At 38.7% G+C, this 19311-nt stretch overlaps 1 protein-coding gene across 4 annotated transcripts in view; it reads right to left on the reverse strand.

The window, feature by feature from the left end:
- Window positions 1-19311, reverse strand: part of ARHGAP18 (Rho GTPase activating protein 18) — a 143719-nt gene that overhangs the window by 13369 nt on the left and 111039 nt on the right. For 3 of the 4 annotated variants that reach the window (XM_088840741.1, XM_088840740.1, XM_088840742.1), the window contains exons 9-12: window positions 14898-15057; window positions 12456-12538; window positions 8028-8234; window positions 7036-7176 (exon numbers count right to left, since the gene is read on the reverse strand). In XM_088840741.1, coding sequence (XP_088696867.1) covers window positions 7036-7176; window positions 8028-8234; window positions 12456-12538; window positions 14898-15057 — 591 coding nt within the window. The remainder of the gene's footprint in view (window positions 1-7035; window positions 7177-8027; window positions 8235-12455; window positions 12539-14897; window positions 15058-19311) is intronic. The other variant, XM_088840743.1, reaches the window with a different exon arrangement.

The raw sequence follows: 19311 nt of genomic DNA on the forward strand, positions 1-19311 counted from the left end.
CCCAGAGTCTACACCACACTGCTGCCAACTCCAGGATTCTTCTGAAATGGCAGAAGATGACAGTAACAGATTTCTTTTTCATGTCCAAAACCCCAAAAATGTCACAAGATCATTTTGGAACTTTTAGCAAGTCATGTAAACTCTCTAAAGCTCAAGTTCCTCAACTGTTAATTAAGGGTGTGACCAGCAGATCATCCTGAGTTAACACTGCAATTCAACCTCAGGGAAGAAAATTTTTGTTTCCTCTATAATGATGGCAGATGGAATGAGCAGCTTGGCTTATTTCACAGAAGCTCACAGAGCCCTGCTCTGTGCTCATGCTCTCTCATAAATGCAGTTTCCTTTTACTTTTAGAGGTATACTTGACTGATAAAAGAAAAATCACACAGATCTAAGTCCACAATGGACTTGAAGCCGGTGTGATTCAGCAATTCATAACCAGATGCTCATCAAAGCTGCCCAAGATCCTTTTTAAACAGAGATGTAAAATGAGGTAATTATAGGTGAAATGAGGAAAGGTCTATGATTTCCCTAAAAATACTAAAAGGAAAAATGGTGTGGAAGACAAGATGGAACAAGATATAAAAATGTGTTTGATGGTTGGTGATAGGTTTATGGAAGTTCACATACTATTCTATTTTTGTGTATGTCAGAAAAATCCCATAATAAAATTAAATATATATGCACACAAACACATGTACACCAAATGGGGGAAAATTACCCTGACAGTTTTTAACACAAGACACATGTGCATGTCCTGTGCTGAGAGATTCTGATTCACAGGGTCCAGGAAGTGGCCTAGTCGTGATTTTTTGCTATCTACTTTTTAAAAAAATAATCCTACAGAGGCCCCTACTGCATACTTCTGGCTAAGCACCAATAAGCTGTTCTTACTCTCATTTTATAGAAGAAATTGAGACCCAGAGAGAAAGAAAGTGATTTGTCATTAACATCTCATTAATGGCAAAGCTAGGGCTATATCAAGCTATATGACTTCTGGTGTTTGATGCAGTGTGTTTATATATATATATGCAAGTGTGTGTGTCTGTGTATGTGTGTCTGTATGATATCAATCCTAACTCAAGTTGAAGGTAATCAGAAAATGGTTCTTTTCAAGTGGTCAATAATTATTTTTCACCAAGTGTTTCCTCCTGTTGTAATTAATAGATAAGTCTCATTAGTACTTGGAAATTCACATTTGTACCAAACAATTAATATGCTGCAGCCATTATAAACATTGGTCTTGCTAAATAGATTGAGTGTGTCCCTTACAATCTGGTTCAAACTATTAATCCACCTAGTCCAGCATGTCTTAATAACAGGAATACCTTGTTATATACAGTTAGTATTAACAGCATACAGAGGGCTTTAAAAAAAAAATATTACCTTGATGAATTCTCATTGGGGAAAAGTCACAACTAAACTTTCAAATGCAAAATCCAGAGGATCTCTTATCCAACTTTACTCAACCTCTCTGTAGCATTTAGTACTATGACCAAACTCCATCACCCTACTCTTCTCCCCAGGGCAGCTACAACACAACCCTCAACTTTCTGTTACTTCCTATTACTCCCTGGCCTCTTCTACCAGTTCCTTTGCCATGGCCCACTATTTAAATATTTGCATTTTTGCTCTTTTTTTCTTTTTCATTTCTTACCCCATGTACCCACTTGTGTAACAAGAATCACTCTGTGGCTTCAAGTACAGTCTCTATGTTGGTCCCAAATGCACATCTCCAGCTCTGTCCACCCCCCTGAGCTTGAGGCCCAGGTAGACAACTTTTACATAGGCATGTAAACCCCAAATGCCAAAACCTGACTACCCCGAAGTCTGTTCCTTTTGTTGGATGTCTTATCTTGATGACAAAGTCTCCCAAGGTAAAATCAGCAAGTCATTCTAGATTCCTTCTTCTTCTACATTCCTCAAATCCAATCAGTTTTACCATCTCACTGATAAGGGTCTTACAGGCTCACAGTCAACACTCTTTCCATTCCCAAAGCTGGGGCTTAGCTCAGCTCAAGCCTGTTTTTAAAGCTATATATTAAACATATGTAATAATGGCAGTAAAACATGTTCATTTTATTACTACACCTAAGCCCAGGATTTGGGATACATACATATATATATATATATATATATATATCCTTCTCAGAATTTTTCTGGCCTCTGTGGGTAAGAGAGTCTAACAGTAAAGAGACCTGGATTTAAAGTCCTATAGACTGGGCTTCAAATTCCAGCTCCACAACTTCCTATCTAGATAACCTTAAGTAAATTATTTACGATTGCTAAGCCTCACTTTCCTGATCTGTAAAAAAAAAAAGAAAAGAGACTATTTTAAGAGTAAACTCCAACTAAACAGCAGCAGCAAACTGAAGGGAATACTAAACAAAATGTGAGTAAAATGTTTAGCAGCATACCTGACCTCTGATAAACATTCAAAATAATGATAATTATTATCCCATACAAATATAGCAATAAACGATTCACTGATTTGTAATTTCTTCCTTCAACATATTACAAATATCTTTCAATATCATATACACACTTTTCCACTTTCATGGTATTTCATTGAATAGATACGTCATAACATATTTAACTGATCACCTCTCTCCTTTTGAATTATTTCTAATTTTGACCCATACAAAGAAAATGGCAATGAACTTAAACATAATTATTTGCATGATTTTGAGGATTTTGCCACAGGCTCTCCAGAGAGATTCAACCAATTTATTTATATATACTCCAATTAACAATGAACTTAGCTGGCATCTCCTACCTAACCTTCTCTCACAATATCCTTCACCTGCCAAGCATAACAACTACTCTAAAATGCAAATACAATCATGCTACCTCCTGGGGGGGTCACAACTTTCAGCAGTTCCCCACCATATACACAATAGAAGCCTGGCTCCCCCCGGAGCCCCATTCCTGCCTTCTTTCTGTCCCTGCCCCTCCATGTACCTCACTGACCACGATGACTTAATTTTCCCTCCAAACACCCCTAGTCATCCTCACTTAGATATCCAACACACACCTTCCACTGAACAGACCCTAAATTGAAATTGTGATCTTCCCTAAGTGTCAATCCCATTCTTCCAATTTCTTAGGCCAAAAACTTCTGAATCATTCTTGACTTTTTTCTTTTTTTTACAACTCATCATTTCAGCATCAAGAGATCCCAATGGCAGAACTCCCTGGCAGTCAGTGGTTAGGACTCTGCACTTTGACGGCAAGGGACATAGGTTTGAACTTTGGTTAGGGAACTAAGGTCACGCATGATGTGTGGTGTGTCCAAAAAAAAGAAGAAAAAATAAAATAAAATCCCAATGATCTAACTTCAAAAAATATCCATAATCTTACCACCTCTCAACCTCCTGGTCTGTCACTCAGATTATGACATGAATCTCTTAGAAGGTCTCCCTATTCTATCTTCACTTTCCTAGAGTCTGTTTTCAAAACGACAGACCAAGGGATCATTTTAAAATATAGATTTTCAAGCCTTTCTTCAAAAGCCTGAAATGATCGTGCTTCACCCAGGGCAAATCCAGATTCCTAACAATGGCCTACAAGGCCCTGCATAATCTGGTCCCACTGTCCCAATGACTTCATTTCATACATTGTGTCCCCCTTGCTGGCTCCACTCCAATCACTTCTTGCAGTCCTCAAGTGCCTTAAGGCTTTCGTGCAATCTATTCCCTCCGGCTGGAAAGTGCTGCCTAAAATACAGACCCAGCTTAGTTCCCTGCCCTCCTGCACATCATCCCCTGAATGTACACTACCCAGACCACCCAACTTAACACGGCAAGGCACTTCCCCCTCTCGATTCCTCTTATTCTGCCCTACTATTTTTATTATTATTTTAGGTGCATGGAGAAGGAAATGGCAACCCACTCCAGTGTTCTGCCTGGAGAATCCCAGGGATGGGGGAGCCTGGTGGGCAGCCTTCGATGGGGTCGCACAGAGTCGGACACGACTGAAGCAACTCAGCAGCAGCAGCAGCAATCACATACTAACATACTATATAATTTATTAATTATATTTTAATTTTAAAATTTAAGCTGCATAAGAGCAGCGAGCTTTATCTGTTTTGTTCATAGAATGCATTTTGAGTACCTAGAACAGTGTCTGGCACATAACAGGCACACATTCAAGAATTGTTTAACAAACAAAACATCCCAGGCAGTTTCCTTCAGATGATTTGTATGGAGAGCAAAGACACACAAACCAACATGAAAAATCTGGAGTGGGCAAGTGGGGATAGTTTACGGAAACATAGATGGCCTGTGTTCCTGGTGTCTCAGATGGTAAAGAATCTACCTGCAATGCATAAGGCCCAGGTTAGGTCCCTGGGTTGGGAAGATCCCCTGGAGAAGAGAATAGCTGCTCACTCCAGTATTCTTGCCTGGAGAATTCCATGGACAGAGGAGCCTGAAAGGCTACAGTCCATGGGGTTGTAAAGAGTCGGACATGACTGAGTGACCAACACACACATGTTCCACCCAAGTGAATAGCTGCTACTCAGATCCAGGCAATTGCTACTCTGCAGGAAACAGATAGGGCAAGGAAACACGAGGATACTCCCACTTCCAATATGTCCAGTTAAGATGGATGTCCAGACTTTAAGGTTAAAATGTTTTAAAATGCTGGCAACTGATGGGACTTAGGTAGAAAATTGACTAATTGGTGACTCACCATATAACCATAGTACTTGACATTATCTTGTACTTTGCTGTTCTGTAATTGTTTCCCAATATTTTTTTCTCCTTAATAAAATGATAGTAGCTTGAAAAAAAATTCTGGCAATTGATGAAATTGTTTCAACCAAAATGACAAGCTAAATGACCTCCACTGTGAGCCACGATCACCTATGGATGACCACTCTGCCACTCTGATGTCCACTTCCTGCTTGTAGGCCAGGGTCCTCTGGTCAGGCTCCATCACACACTTCTAGCATCTCTGAGCTCCATCCTCCTGCATCCTTCTTTTGCTCTCTGTGGGAGAGCACCAGCACCAGCCCCATCTCCCCCTGAAGACTTAACAGGGAGTGGGGGCTTGGCACCAAGGAGGCATTTACTAGTATTTTGTCAGAAGAATTGCTGAATTTCTCAGAAGAGAAAATCAAAACTCAACGATTAAGTGACAGCTAATGGTGGCTCAGAGGTTAAAGCGTCTGCCTCCAATGCGGGAGACCCGGGTTCGATCCCTGGGTCAGGAAGATCCCCTGCAGAAGGAAACGGTAACCCACTCCAGTATTCTTGCCTGGAGAATCCCATGGACGGAGAAGCCTGGTAGGCTACAGTCCACGGGGTCGCGTAGAGTCGGACACAACTGAGCGACGGAACAGAACAGAATGCATGGTTTAACTGAGAGTTAAATCCAGGCTTAAATCCCACGCCTTAAACTGACAGTATAGCTTTTAACTAGTACAGACACAATTCCCAGACCAGCTCTTATCTATTTAACCCAAAGGTGTTCCCTGGTGGCTCAGCCAGAAGAGAATCCGCCTATAATGCAGGAGACCCAGGTTCGATCCCTGGGTTGGGAAGATCTCCTGGAGAAGGAATGGTTACCCACTCCAGTATTCATGCCTGGAGAATTCCATGGACAGAGGAGCCTGGCAGGCTATAATCCATGGGGTCTCAAAGAGTTGGACATGACTGAGTGACTAACACTTTCACACTTCACACAACTAAAAGAAATCCAAGTTAATGCTATTTTTCCATAAATGACCAAATCATTTAAACATTTCATCTCCAAAAAATTAACATTTTAATTTCTATCTAAAAGACTTATTAAAAAGGTACAGTACCAAGTCTGTTTTCTTAAACTGTTCCTCAGAGTATGACATTATAACTGTCTCATTAAATATTAGTAAGACAAGAGTATAAAGTCACCTAAATTAATGTGAATAAGCAGGACTACAAAAAAAAAGTTCACGTATTCATGATGTCCTTAGTAGTATCAAAACATTCTATGTTAAATAAGAATGATATCTTAAAAATCCTTTCTAACCTGTATTATTTCTCAAAAAATACCACACTATGTACAACTCCCATTTATTAAATTTTACATTTTTAAGATACTAAAAATTGACCCCAAAAAGTTTAATGTCAATAAAATGCTATTTTTTAAGAATGAGAGCTATAAATAAATAAAGGAGAAAAAAACATTTTTTTGTGTGATTACTGGATCCTACCAAGTAGGCCAAAGCAGGAAAATCAGACAAAGGCTGGTAAGTGCATTTCCATATTATTCCACAAGATGTCAGCATGTAACTGAGGAACCTCAATGGTGGGGCTGGTGGTGGAAGGGTGTCTTCACCATAAATAGAACAATAGAAACCCTTGCATTTCATGTTCTTAAGTTAGAGCTTTCATAACTCACTTCTAAATGTGTTTTCATGTACATTTCATTATTTTAGCTCAGTTCTTGAGATATTCTTACAGAAGTTTATGATTACTAATATTTAGACATCCCTTTTAAAAATGTTTTAATTTTCTGTGTTCCAACATAACTCTCTAAATTCTTATGACCCCATTAAGACCGCATGAAGACTTACTGAAGTCCAGGGCAGATCTTAGGCACAACACCAATACTGACCTATTTGTTTTTCAGGTTAGTTATTTTTCCCCATTTTACAGATGAGAAAAGTGAAGAAAAGATCAGTGGTTCACACAAGGGACTCTTTAGCCACTAAACATTACAGCTATCTCCAGAGTGTCCTCTGTGTGTGTACAGGTGGGTAGGGGAGGGTGAGTGTGTGATGAGACATTCCTTTCTTGTTATCTTCCTTTGTTCTTTATCAACAAACTCACATGCTGAGTCACCAAGACCTGTGCAATTATCCCTACTTATTATTAGTACTAATGAGCATAGTGACCCTTATTAATGCCTTTAACTTATAAACAGTACTAGAGCTTAGCAAGTGAGTAGAAAGTCATCCTATAAAACATTTAAAACTCTTTGTTGTATATATGATATTAAAAACAGTACTTCAATCTGTATAAATACATATATCTTCAAATTCTTTCTTACATCATTTGCACTCTTATCTTGCTTTTCATATTTTTCTCGATCATAAGCCATTTTCTTCAGCAATTTCTTCATGGCTTTTTTATCTTTTCTATGATTTTCAGTGTTTTGCTTCCTCACTTGGTTGACAATAAACTTGGGAATCTATGGAGAAATGAAATTAAGTTTGGGGAGAAGAAAGAAGTAGCAACATTTTCAACTATTGAAATACTGATCTTTATTTCTTATATTTGGAGAGAAGTAAAGGTTTTATCTATTTGATAAGACTATGCAATTCATTCAATCTATGGGGAAAAAATGGATCATATTACTCACCATGTGTTCAGAGCCTCCAGGTGATGCAAGTTACCACCCACTGTGTAAGGTTCAAAGAGAGGCTTGGTGAAGTTCAAGGACATTGTGGCCATTTCCTATGCCAAGACTGGAGACCACTTGAGGTAACTGACCTCAACAGTTGGCCCCTTTGTGTGGGCTTCCCTGGTGGCTCAGATGGTAAAGAATCTACCTGCAATGCAGGAGACCGGAGTTCGGTCTCTGGGTTGGGGAGACCCCCTGGAGTAAGGAATGCCTGAGGTAACTGGCATTAGGGGTCACTACCTCAATGGTTGGCCCCTTTAGGGTCTACCTATCTGTAACCTTGCCTCTTTAACCTACAGACCTCTTCTAAAAGCTAACCAGCTAGACTCTCCTGTTAGAAGAGAAAGAAAAACTCAACAAGAGCTGATAGATGCCTAACGATAATCCAGGAAAAAATAATCCTCAGAAATTCCATTAGCAAAAATAATATATTTTAGAAGTTACCAAATTGAAACAATAAAATCATGTTGGCATTTTAAGAAATGAGATTTAAAACATTAGTTTTTTTTTTTTTAACTGCATTTGAAATCACCTATATTGGTTACTTTTTTGCAGAGACTATAACAATATAAAAATAACAAAGACTTCAAGATCTAGATATTATCACTCATTAACAGAGCTTGAAAATATATACTTACTGTCCACAGGAGTTTTTGATACTTAATCAGTAAGTGCATGATATTAGCTATCCCGGCTGCCATTACAAATTCTCGCTGTTCGCCGGACCTCAAACCCAACGTGTGATACATGAAGAGATTTGGGGCCATGACCATTGCTACATTCATGACTGTCATCTTATTTTTCTCTTTATTGTCTACGACTCTTTGGAGAAATTCAAGCAGGGCCTGAAACAGAAATGGCTCTTTGAGATCTGTGTCGTACATGAAGATAAGAGATTAAAGCACTGTAGCACATGAGATTTTTATTTACTTAAAAAAGAATAACTAAGTTGAACATAACCACAGTCAGCTGGACACAGTGGGCCTTGTCCTCAAAGCTGCTCCATTGGTTAACACACCCTGAGGTGGTGCTGTGTGTCTGCTAAGGACTATGGCCCCGGGGAATGATGCAAGAGACACACATCTGAGCTGCCGGTGGGGAGAGGAATGGAGAAGCATCAGACTGCGTGCCTACCAAGCCATGGAGCACTGAAAAATAGTTAAAATATCAAACAAATATTCACTTGCTGCAGCAAGTGCTGTACTTTATCTCTAGGAATTAAAATTTTAAAAAAAGAAAAGAAAAACCTTAAAAGGATTCATTCAATCTCAGTTACATTTGTTTTAAGGGATTCAGTAGCTGACTGACATGAAGTCCAAAAAGAATGGAGACTCTGATGGGGAGGAGGGGGAATAGCTAGAGACAAAAGGAAGAGAATTAAAAAACAAAAATGAAAAGAAGCTTTTCACCAGACCAAGCTAGTTTATGCTCAGTTTGATGCCACCCACTTCCCATCTCTATCGCCAATACTTAAGTCTCCTCCGAGCCCCTCCTCCACAATAACAACAGGCAGTTTAGACCACCCTTCTGCCAGGACAGAAAGCTTCCAGTTCTTCTGCAAATCAGTTTTGGTCTAAACCATTAACAACAATACCTGCACAGATAGTCAATGATATCTATGAGCAAGGCATTGTTTTAAGAACTTCATAGACATCATTTCACTTAATCCTGGTTGGAAATTGAAGCTGTAACGATTTCCATCATACAGATGAGAAAACAGCAACTAACAGAATGGATGTAACTTACCCGATGTCGTAGAGTGAGCGAATGGGGGAGAAGTAACCTAACTGCCTATCTACCAGGCTTTGTTTCTGAACTCTTAACTATTAAAAGAAGCATGTTTTCATATTTAGCCTAAAATTCCGACGTAAAAAAGGCCAAATAAACTATGCCAAAATGGAAAAACAACAACAGTAAACTGCTCTTCTCTCACAAGATTTTTAGGGAAAAAGATTCCTATAAGCTCTAAAAGCTTGATCTTGAATCCAGTTTAGCTGTTATATAGACTCTCAAAATTTGAAACAACTAAAGGCACAGCCTGACTATCTAACAATGAGATTCATGTATCTAATTTTTGATCCAGTGCTCAGAAAGTTAAACTGTAATCTAAGAATAAGGCTATGTAGAAACAATACCGTCTCAAGTGAGGACAAAAGATTAATTGGTAAGGTTTGGAAAAAATATTTAATTTTGTTCCAGAGACCAGAATAATTATTCAGGGAACAATGTCTTTCTTTACAAGCATAAATTACAGAGTTTAGGTAATAAACCACTTTAAGGTGGTGTGCATAATGCAATGTTAATCAAAATACTACTATCAGGATATTAGAATGTTATGTGTGTAGATATAAAACTAATAAAATGTTAGCCTAGGCTATGCTGAAAGAATTTCATCTTCGGATGTATTGTCTTTACATCTGATCTATAAGAGCTGCCTTTTCTTAAAGGTATCTATCACCAGGACTTCCCTGGGTCCAGTGGTTAAGACTCCACGCGTCCAATGCAGGGGGTACAGGTTCGATCCCTAGTCAGAGAACTAAAATCCCACATGTGGCAGAGTACAGCAAAAAAAAAAAAAGAAGTACCTATCACCAGTCTGGTGTTATATAAATGTCACTGGACCCACTCTCTGAAAACTCAGTTTAAGTCTCAGGACAGATAGTTACTAATTAGTTCTGTGCGATCTTAGGGTAAACCTTTTGGCATCCCGTTCCTTAAAGTCTTCTCATTCATAAAACAGTAATACTAATTTCCTAGCCTGCCAAGATTAAGCAACAAAATATATACAACGAATTTGCTGAAACTACAAAAAAGATAAATGCTTGTCAATAATAATATTAACATGGATTCCCCACTGTTAACGTTAGTCTTTGTTATTCCTGCAAGTCAAAGGTAGGTTTGATCACTCGTCCAAATGTACATAATCCAAGGTTTAAAAAAAAAATCCTGGTCAACAAGTTGCCTAAAGACATCTGTTGCCTTAGATTTAAACTAGGACAATTAATATGGTCCCTCCAAACCCTTAGATGTGCTATAGAAATAGTCTATACAAGTCATGTACATGATCCTATCCCTCCAGATGGCAACAGAAAGAGTGGCAAAATTGGAAAAATTGAGCAAGTTTGCATTAAGCTTCCTGATATCATCTTGTGATGAAGTTTCCCTTCTCTTTTAGAGAACTAAATTTAAATGGTTTATTCTCTTGTATGCATGCTATACTTGTTTCAGCATTTCTGTTATTAGACATGTTATTGAAACCTTTATCAGATCTGGCTAATTAAACTACTAAAGCTTAAGTAAATTAGTAAAATTGTTTGGCAATTTCCAATTTTTAACCCCAAGAAAGTATTTTCCACTTACTTATACAATTGTGCTCCAGTAACTTTATGTTCTAAAACTTAAACAACAACAACAACACTCTTAAACAGATTTTGTCTTACAAGAATGTGCCTGGGGTTTAAAGGCAAAATCCAAGAATGAGTTCTGGGCCAACCTTGCCCAATAGTAACCATATTGGAATAAGTGTTTCCTCCACTACTAGTTGAACTCTTTTGAAAGTAGGCATATTTTAAGTAACTCAAGTGTCTTTCGATTTCCATTTTATATTGGCCATTCACAGGGCCATCACACAGATAGACACCTTTATGTGAATCAGAAAAAAGACGGACTAAATTCCTCTTTCTAGGTAGTTGATGAACTGTGACAAGGGCATGGCTGACAAGCAGAGAAAAGACTGAAAATCAGTCCCCACTTCGTCCTGGACCCAATGTCCCGATTTTAGCCACAGTCTACCCACCCATACACAGCAGCCCTGGTCATAAGATGCTTGAATACCACCCCCTTCCTGGAGCTGGCCTCTGTCTCCAAAACCAAACCAAACCTAACCTAACCAGCCTTCTCAGCTACTCACAAAGTTAATCAGTGAAGTGAAAGATTACTTTCTGACTTAGTAAAGGGAACAACTCATTGGAAGTTCTCTTGCAGCGATGTAATGTTTTATTCCAGCAATCTTCATCAACTGCTTCAGGCAGAAAAGTTGAGTATTGACATTTATTCCAAGGGCATGGAATTTGCTCACCTGGTTTCAGTTCAAGGAGTCTTAATGAGGTACAGAAAAACATTTCCAAGGTTTACCAACTGGTGGTTTTGTTTTCTCAACAGGAAATTTTTTGATGTGATTCTTTTTCATTTTAAATATAAGGAACTATAGGGGGTAAATGGGCACCCTGACTTGTATAAAAAAACTTTTATTTGTATAAAAAAATTGTTACTTTTTAAGGTAACAGTAAACATAAGGTAGATGTGCTTTCTAAATTACATTTAAAATTTTTTTTTCTAAGAGTTTATAATTAAACCTTTTTTAACTACTCTAAAATTTTTTGTCATTAAGGAAAACTAATCAATGTGGAACAATCCACTGATTATTATGAAAGCCTCTGATGATACATAATAAATGGTATTTAATCATATGACTATCAGACCAAATCACTGTGGAATGATGATATAGATCGGAAACTCAGGGTAAACCCTTAGAGAAATGACTAGAATTTGAGTTGTTTTATCTTTTGGCTAATCAAACATTTCAAGTTCATCATTATGACATTTCAAACTCTACTGCTTGGAACTACAAACACATGTAACATCTTTAGGCAGCAATGGGCTATATTTGCTGAGCTTTAGGAGTTCCTTTGTAAACATTCAATTTTTACCTTACTAGTACATGCTCACTAAATAAAACTGGAAAATACAGGAATAATAGAAAAAAGAAAAAAATAAAATACATTCATGTTTTTATTAGCAAATGAACCTCAATCACCTATAGAAGAAATGTTATAGTTGAAAAAAAGACCCAAAAAATAAAAAACAAAAACAACCTAATAATACTATTAACATGACTAACCTGGGTAATAAATTATAAAGGCTTTCACCATCTCTCCCTAAAAATAGGTCTTCACTTTATAGACAACTACTAACATTTCCACAATAACATTATTTTGTTTTGCCACAAATAATGAAAAATGACTCTTAGTTCTGAGGGATATTTAACGTAAATGAAACCAGCTGACCTTGAGTGTGTCTCTGTTTGCATCGGGCAGGAGGATGACAAGAAGGTTCAAAGCCTGTAGTTGTTGCTTCCTGGTTGGAAGATCTGCAGACAGATTAAATACATCTGAATGCTTGTCTTTACCAAATACTTCTCTTTACTTTCTTTTTCTGTTTTTCAAGAAAAAAGTTATTTGGCATAAACATCACTGCAAAATGTGAGACACAATGAGTGAGCAGCAAGCCTTGTTGAGAGTGTGGGGGGATCAGGAGAAGCAGCTGTTAAAGTAGAGCTTTCTCTCTCTCGGAATGCTCACTTCCAACTGTGAGCGTATGACGGCGGCCTTATGTTTGCAGACACATAACAGTGCTTTGGAAATAATTTTAACTTCCACATGATAATTACTCCCCAACGAAAAGGCAGAGGAGATTGGACCTTTCATAATACAGTGGCAGAGTGCACCTGTTAACAGTGAAACTTCTTCTCATGGTGAGTGAACAAATTATGTGGTGTACATGGTTAAAAGCCTATCAATTCCAACAGGAATATGTAACACAATAAGTGTTCGAAAAATGTTTGTGGAATGAATAAGAAAACCAATCAGCAATGAGAGACTTGAAGAGGTACATTATTATTATTGATATTTCCTATTTTCAGTACCCCATCCCAATAAGTAATACTCGTGGATATCTGGAATCATTCTTGCTTTTAAATTCTCAGGGATAAATTTGGTCCTTTAATCCATATCTAAGGACTATATATGCAAAATAGCACAACTTAATCATTAAAAAAAATATTTTAAATGACAATTTCAGTCATATTTCCCTAAAAATTCTGAATAAATGATATGATATGAGATAAGCCATGGGAAACATCTCAATATGACATGCTTTAAGAATAGCTTGGAACATAATGGAATAATATTCAGTCATAAAAAAAGTCTGGCCATTTTCAACAACATGGATGAACCTTGAGTGCATTATGCTAAGGGAAATAAGATGGAGAAAGACAAATATCTTATGATCTCACTTATATATAGAATCTAAAACAAAAACAAAACAGCTCACATATATACAGAGAACAGATTGGTGGAACAATATGAACCACCATAGATATCGGGGTCAGGCAGGGAAATGGCTAAAGGCAGACAAAAGGCACAAACTTACAATTAGAAAATAAGTCAGTCTCAGGGAAATAAGGCAAGCATGGCAACTACGGCTTTCCAGGTGGCTCAGTGCTAAAGAATTCGCCTGCCAATGCAGGAGCCACAGGAGACATAGGTTTGTTCCCTGGGTCAGGAAGAGCCCCTGGAGCAGGGCATGCCAGCCCACTCCTTGTATTTTTGCCTGGAGAATCCCTTGGACAGAGGAGTCTGGCGGACCACAGTCCATAGCGTAGCAAAGAGTAAGACACAACTGAGTGACTATGCATCAGTCTATGCGTGGCAACTATAGTTAATACTACTATATTACATACTTGAAAGTTACTAAGAGTAGATCTTTAAAGTTCTCATTACAAGAAAACATTTTTCTATAATTATGAATGGTTACAGATATTAAGTAGGCATTACGATGATCACTTTGCAATGCATGCAAATAACAAATATTGAACTTGTGAAACTACCATAATATTATATGTCAATATACTTCAATTAAAAAAAGAATAGCCTGGAAAAGTTCTGGTTGACACTGCAATTCAGCATAATCATCAACAGTGCTTCTATTTCACTCTCAAAAGTGTCCCAATTTGGAACTTAAAGTATGGCTTGGTCACTAGAATGTGGTGACAGCATTTTTCCTTTTTTGATGGTCTCTATGACTAAACGGGATAATTATGCCAGTACATGAACCTCATCAGATCTCTCTGTTCACTGGAAAGGAATCGAGAACTATTCAAGACATTAATTTGGAGCCTGTCCAAGACCACAAAATGGAAAGACTTAAGAAATCTGTTTCCCCCCAACCAATGAAGCAGTCAAATGCTTTGTTCCATGTTTCTTCATGACAATTTCAGAAGTTAATTTTTCAGGAAATAATCACAAACTCTGTCACATCTTCTTGTGCTTTTATGATAACTGTTAATCCACAGCTTCTCCAGTAAGTGTTGCTTTTAACACTTGGCAAGAAAAATGTATCAGAGAGCTTATGTAATTCATTCTATTGAAAAAGAAATGTGAAGTTTCCAGCTTTTAATATGAAAATACATACACTGTATTGCTTAAAGGGCATGTAATTAGTCCACACCTAAAGAGATATGGATAGATCTGTTATCTACTTACTCCTAGATGTATATTTATAAAGGAAAAGAAAATATCGAGTGGCATTTTATTACTCACTGACATCAATGACTCAGTGTGTCTACCCAAATATATCTGGTTATATTCTTCACAAAGCAAAATGTCATTAAAGCAATTAATATGGATGGCACTGACATGAGGATTGCTTCAAAGAGGGGTGGCACTTACTCTGGACAGCCTGGAAAGCTTTGAGATATTCTACACTGAGCAGTGGCTGGGGCAGCTCGCGGATAAAGAGCTTCAGCAGGCTGGCGGCATCATGCTGCTTGACACTTTCCCAATTAAAAGTCCCTTCATAGAACTTTGCTTCTAGTTCTTGGCAAAGATTCTGAAAGGCAGAAGAAAGAAAGGGAAAAAAAAAAAGCTACCAGTAAGTTGATTTTTTTTTTCCTTGCTGAGACTGATATACTTCCCACTTCAGAAGAGATTCTATACTTTTGTGGCTTTTTATTATTTGCTTTTTAAATATTTATTTATTAATTTGGTTGCGTGAGGTCTTTCGTTGCAGTGTGTAGGCTCTCTAGTTGTGGTTGGCAAGCTTAGTTGCCCACAACATGGGGGATCTTAGTTCCCCAACCTGTGTCCTCTGCATTGCAAGGCTGGTTCTTAACCACCAGGCCACCAGGGAAGTCCCAAGATGTTACTTTTTTGAAAAGACATCTGAAACTACTAAAGGCCAACACTTCTCTGTTACTCAGAAAAATATTCCTTCTCCTACCCCAAGTGTAATTCATCAATGAAAATGATACCTAAGGTCCAAAACTTTACACATTTTCCAGGATAGGCAACAAACCTTAAGCAGTAGAGGCTGAAATAAAAGAACTGTCAAAACTGGCTTTACACTTGGGGGCTTTACTCAGATACTATAATTTTTCACCAACTTTAAAAAAATTATTTAAAGAAAAAGTCTGTGCTTTATTTAGAAGTACATTATATAACAAAATACTTAATCAATCAATGGACCTAAAGCAAAAGGCCACCTCTGATTAGTCACCTCTGGGAAATGGAAAACCAAATTCCATAGCAAATGAGGTAGGAAAAGTAGATCAGTATACCCCGTCTTAAATGCGTAGGCTGTCAGTGACCCAGCCATCCTGCTGCCAGCTGCAAAAAACAGCTGGAGTCCTTGTGGAATTAGAAGTACCTAATTCATTTACCTCAAGGACTCCACAAAATCTGCCAGACAAATTATTAATAATAAATCAATTTTGTTTCATAATTACTATTTTCTATATGCTTTTTCACTGTGGCATAAATCCTATTATGTTAGAAACCCTTCCAAGTTTCTGTCACTCCCTTCTAATATTTGAAACTGTTCTCCCAAGAACAGTTCTTTGTTTTTCCTGTGAGGTGAATTTATTACACTTTCTCTTCCCAACACAATTCTATCCTCTACCCTAATTATTTTCTGCAATCGGTGAAATACACAAAAGCTAACCTAGAAATCGGAGAAAGCAATGGCAAGCCACTCCAGTACTCTTGCCTAGAAAATCCCATGGATGGAGGCCTAGTAGGCTGCAGTCCCTGGGGTCGCTAAGGGTCAGACACGACTGAGCGACTTCACTTTCACTTTTCGCTTTCACACATTGGAGAAGGAAATGGCAACCCACTCCAGTGCTCTTGCCTGGAGAATCCCAGGGACAGGGCAGCCTGGTGGGCTGCCGTCTATGGGGTCACACAGAGTTGGACATGACTGAAGTGACTTAGCAGCAGCAAACCTAGAAATGGGGGAAAGAAAGGTGGAAGGAGAGAGGGATGAAAGAAGGGAGAGGGGAAGGAGATGGGGAGGAAGGGAGGGAAGGAAAGAAGGCCTGCGGAAGAGGGGAAAAGGGGGTGAGAGAACGAAGAAGAGGGAAAAGAGAGGAAAGAGAAAAGGAGGAGGAGAAGAGAATGGAGGGGGAGGGAGAGTCCAAGAAATCTGGTGGGAAAGGGAGAAGAATGACAACCCTTAATTTTGCATGTCATCTTTACATTATGTACAAAACAGACCAGCTGCCGTATTATCCAGTCTGTGATAATAGGCTGTGTTGAGTCCGTTGAGTCTACTTCATTGACCTCCTAAGAAGTTACATATAGTTGAATTCACTCCTCTGCCAGCGATCTGGTCAAAAGGTGAAATCCACATTACATCCATCCGTGTGTACTATAGCAAACATGTTTATGACTCTCCTGAGCTGGCCATCACCTTTTGCTAATGCGGGACATGAACAGTGATGTAGGAACCAGTGTTCTTGCTAAGATAGGTAGAATGGAGTCATGTAACTGGCTTCTGAGGGACTCTTTCTCTGTTAGAGAATGTATTTCTCAACAGGATTCATCTCCCAATCATACACACTGTCCCCGATTGACTGGTGGTGAAACTGCCGCAGGTGTCAGCAAATGAAGTGAGACAGTAGCCATATATCAAAATTACAAGAGCACCTGAACATTTTTGGGGACCTCTGTGCATCAGACATCAGACCCAGGGGATGTTAGTTGAATGACATTTGTGAGAAGGGTGTATATATATATATATATATATCAGTTCAGTTCAGTCGCTCGGTCGTGTCCGACTCTTTGCAACCCCATGGACTGCAGCACGCCAGGCCTTCCTGTCCATCACCAATTCCCGGAGTTTACCCAAACTCATGCCCATTGAGTCGGTGATGCCATCCAACCATCTCATCCTCTGTCGTCCCCTTCTCCTCCTGCCTTCAATCTTTCCCAGCATCAGGGTCTTTTCAAATGAGTCACTTCTCCGCATCAGGTGGCCAAAGTATTGGAGTTTCAGCTTCAACATCAGTATTTCCAATGAATATTCAGGACTGATTTCCTTTAGGATGGACTGGTTGGATCTCCTTGCAGTCCAAGGGACTCTCAAGAGTCTTCTCCAACACCACAGTTCAAAAACATCAATTCTTCAGCGCTCAGCTTTCTTTATAGTCCAACTCTCATATCCATACATGACTACTGGAAAAACCATAGCCTTGACTAGATGGACCTTTGTTGGCAAAGTAATATTTCTGCTTTTTAATATGCTGTCCAGGTTGGTCATAACTTTCCTTCCAAGGAGTAAGTGTCTTTTAATTTCATGGCTGCAGTCTCCATCGGCAGTGATTTTGGAGCCCAAAAAAATAAAGTCTGACATTGTTTCCACCATTTCCCCATCTATTTGCCATGAAGTGATGGGACCAGATGCCATGATCTTAGTTTTCTGAATGTTGAGCTTTAAGCCAATTTTTTCACTCTCCTCTTTCACTTGAATCAAGAGGCTCTTTAGTTCCTCTTCACTTTCTGTCATAAGGCTTGTGTCATCTGCATATCTGAGGTTACTGATATTTCTCCTGGCAATCTTGATTCCAGATTGTGCTGCATCCAGCAGAGCATTTCTCATGATTTATCAGGTTACTCAAATCCGATTAAACTGAGATCACAATGTGGTAAGAGCCATGTAAGCCAAAACTAGTGCTTTAAACTGAAGAAGCTTATCAAAATCAACAAGTGATGCAAACTGTGGAATCTTTGCACAGACCTGGTACTGCCATGGCTACGACTGGCCAGGAGAGTGTACACCCACCAAGAGTCATTTCTTCCCGATCTAGCTCTAAAGAGCTCATACAGAATACATCTTTAGGAGATGAACAGGGAATATCTCTTCCCTTTATCCTATTTTTTCTTGGATTTACAAATTCAGGAAGACAAAATATTGGATGTGGCCAGTGACCTGTGTTATCTTTTTAGAGCCAGAGCTGAATTTAGAGGATAAGGGTTAAGGAGGTTGTTAATGACTGATAACCAAAATATTCCCTAGATAAGTTTTCCAGATAGAGCTACAATTCCAAGTATGAAGTCCCCATAAAATGCAAATCCCCGGAGAGGCACATTCCATCTACATCATCTGCAGGGTTCTACTTAGACCAAGCATTCATTGGATACTGGATTCCCCAGAGCAGGAGTCAGGAACAGAGAAAGAAGGAGGACACACAGTATCCTAGGAAAGTGGGAAGGTAATGTCATCTTTAGAAAAAAGAAAGAAGAGGAGTGAGAAAGGGGGTTCCAAATGGAAAGCCTGGGAATCCCCTTGACTCTTTCATAAGCCAGACTCAGGCTACCCTTGGATCCAGTGAGCCCGGAACTGGGACAGCCAGGAGTGGTTAAGATGGTCTTATTTTGCCAGCTCACTAAGACTGATAATGTACGGAGACTAATGTCAAGTCCCCTAACTCTGCCCACCTGATGGAGTTTACCATCCTGCCCTTTAAAAAAGAAAAAGAAATAAATCTCGCGCTGTTACTCATGCAGACTGTCAGCAGTTCCCTCTTAGTATTTTGACTCATCATGTTCTCTTTCCATCAGCAGGACAGAACTGCTCTTGTCTTCTGCTTGTTTACTTTTGTTCCTATTTTATATCTGCACAGTCGGAGAGTAAAATCATTTGCCTCTTTATTTATCACAGTATTGTTACTGGTAATAGGATGATTTTGAAAGAAAAAAGTCAAAATTTACAATGAGAACAGACTGTAGAAAAGCTAATATAAACTGAATGTTAAGATGTTTTTGTGTTTTTTCATCTTCTAAAATGGGAAGAAAGAGTGGGGAGGAC

This window comes from Moschus berezovskii, chromosome 10, assembly GCF_049115385.1.
Source record: "Moschus berezovskii isolate FMDL1 chromosome 10, NW_MosBer_1.0, whole genome shotgun sequence".
NCBI classification, from domain to species: domain Eukaryota; kingdom Metazoa; phylum Chordata; class Mammalia; order Artiodactyla; family Moschidae; genus Moschus; species Moschus berezovskii.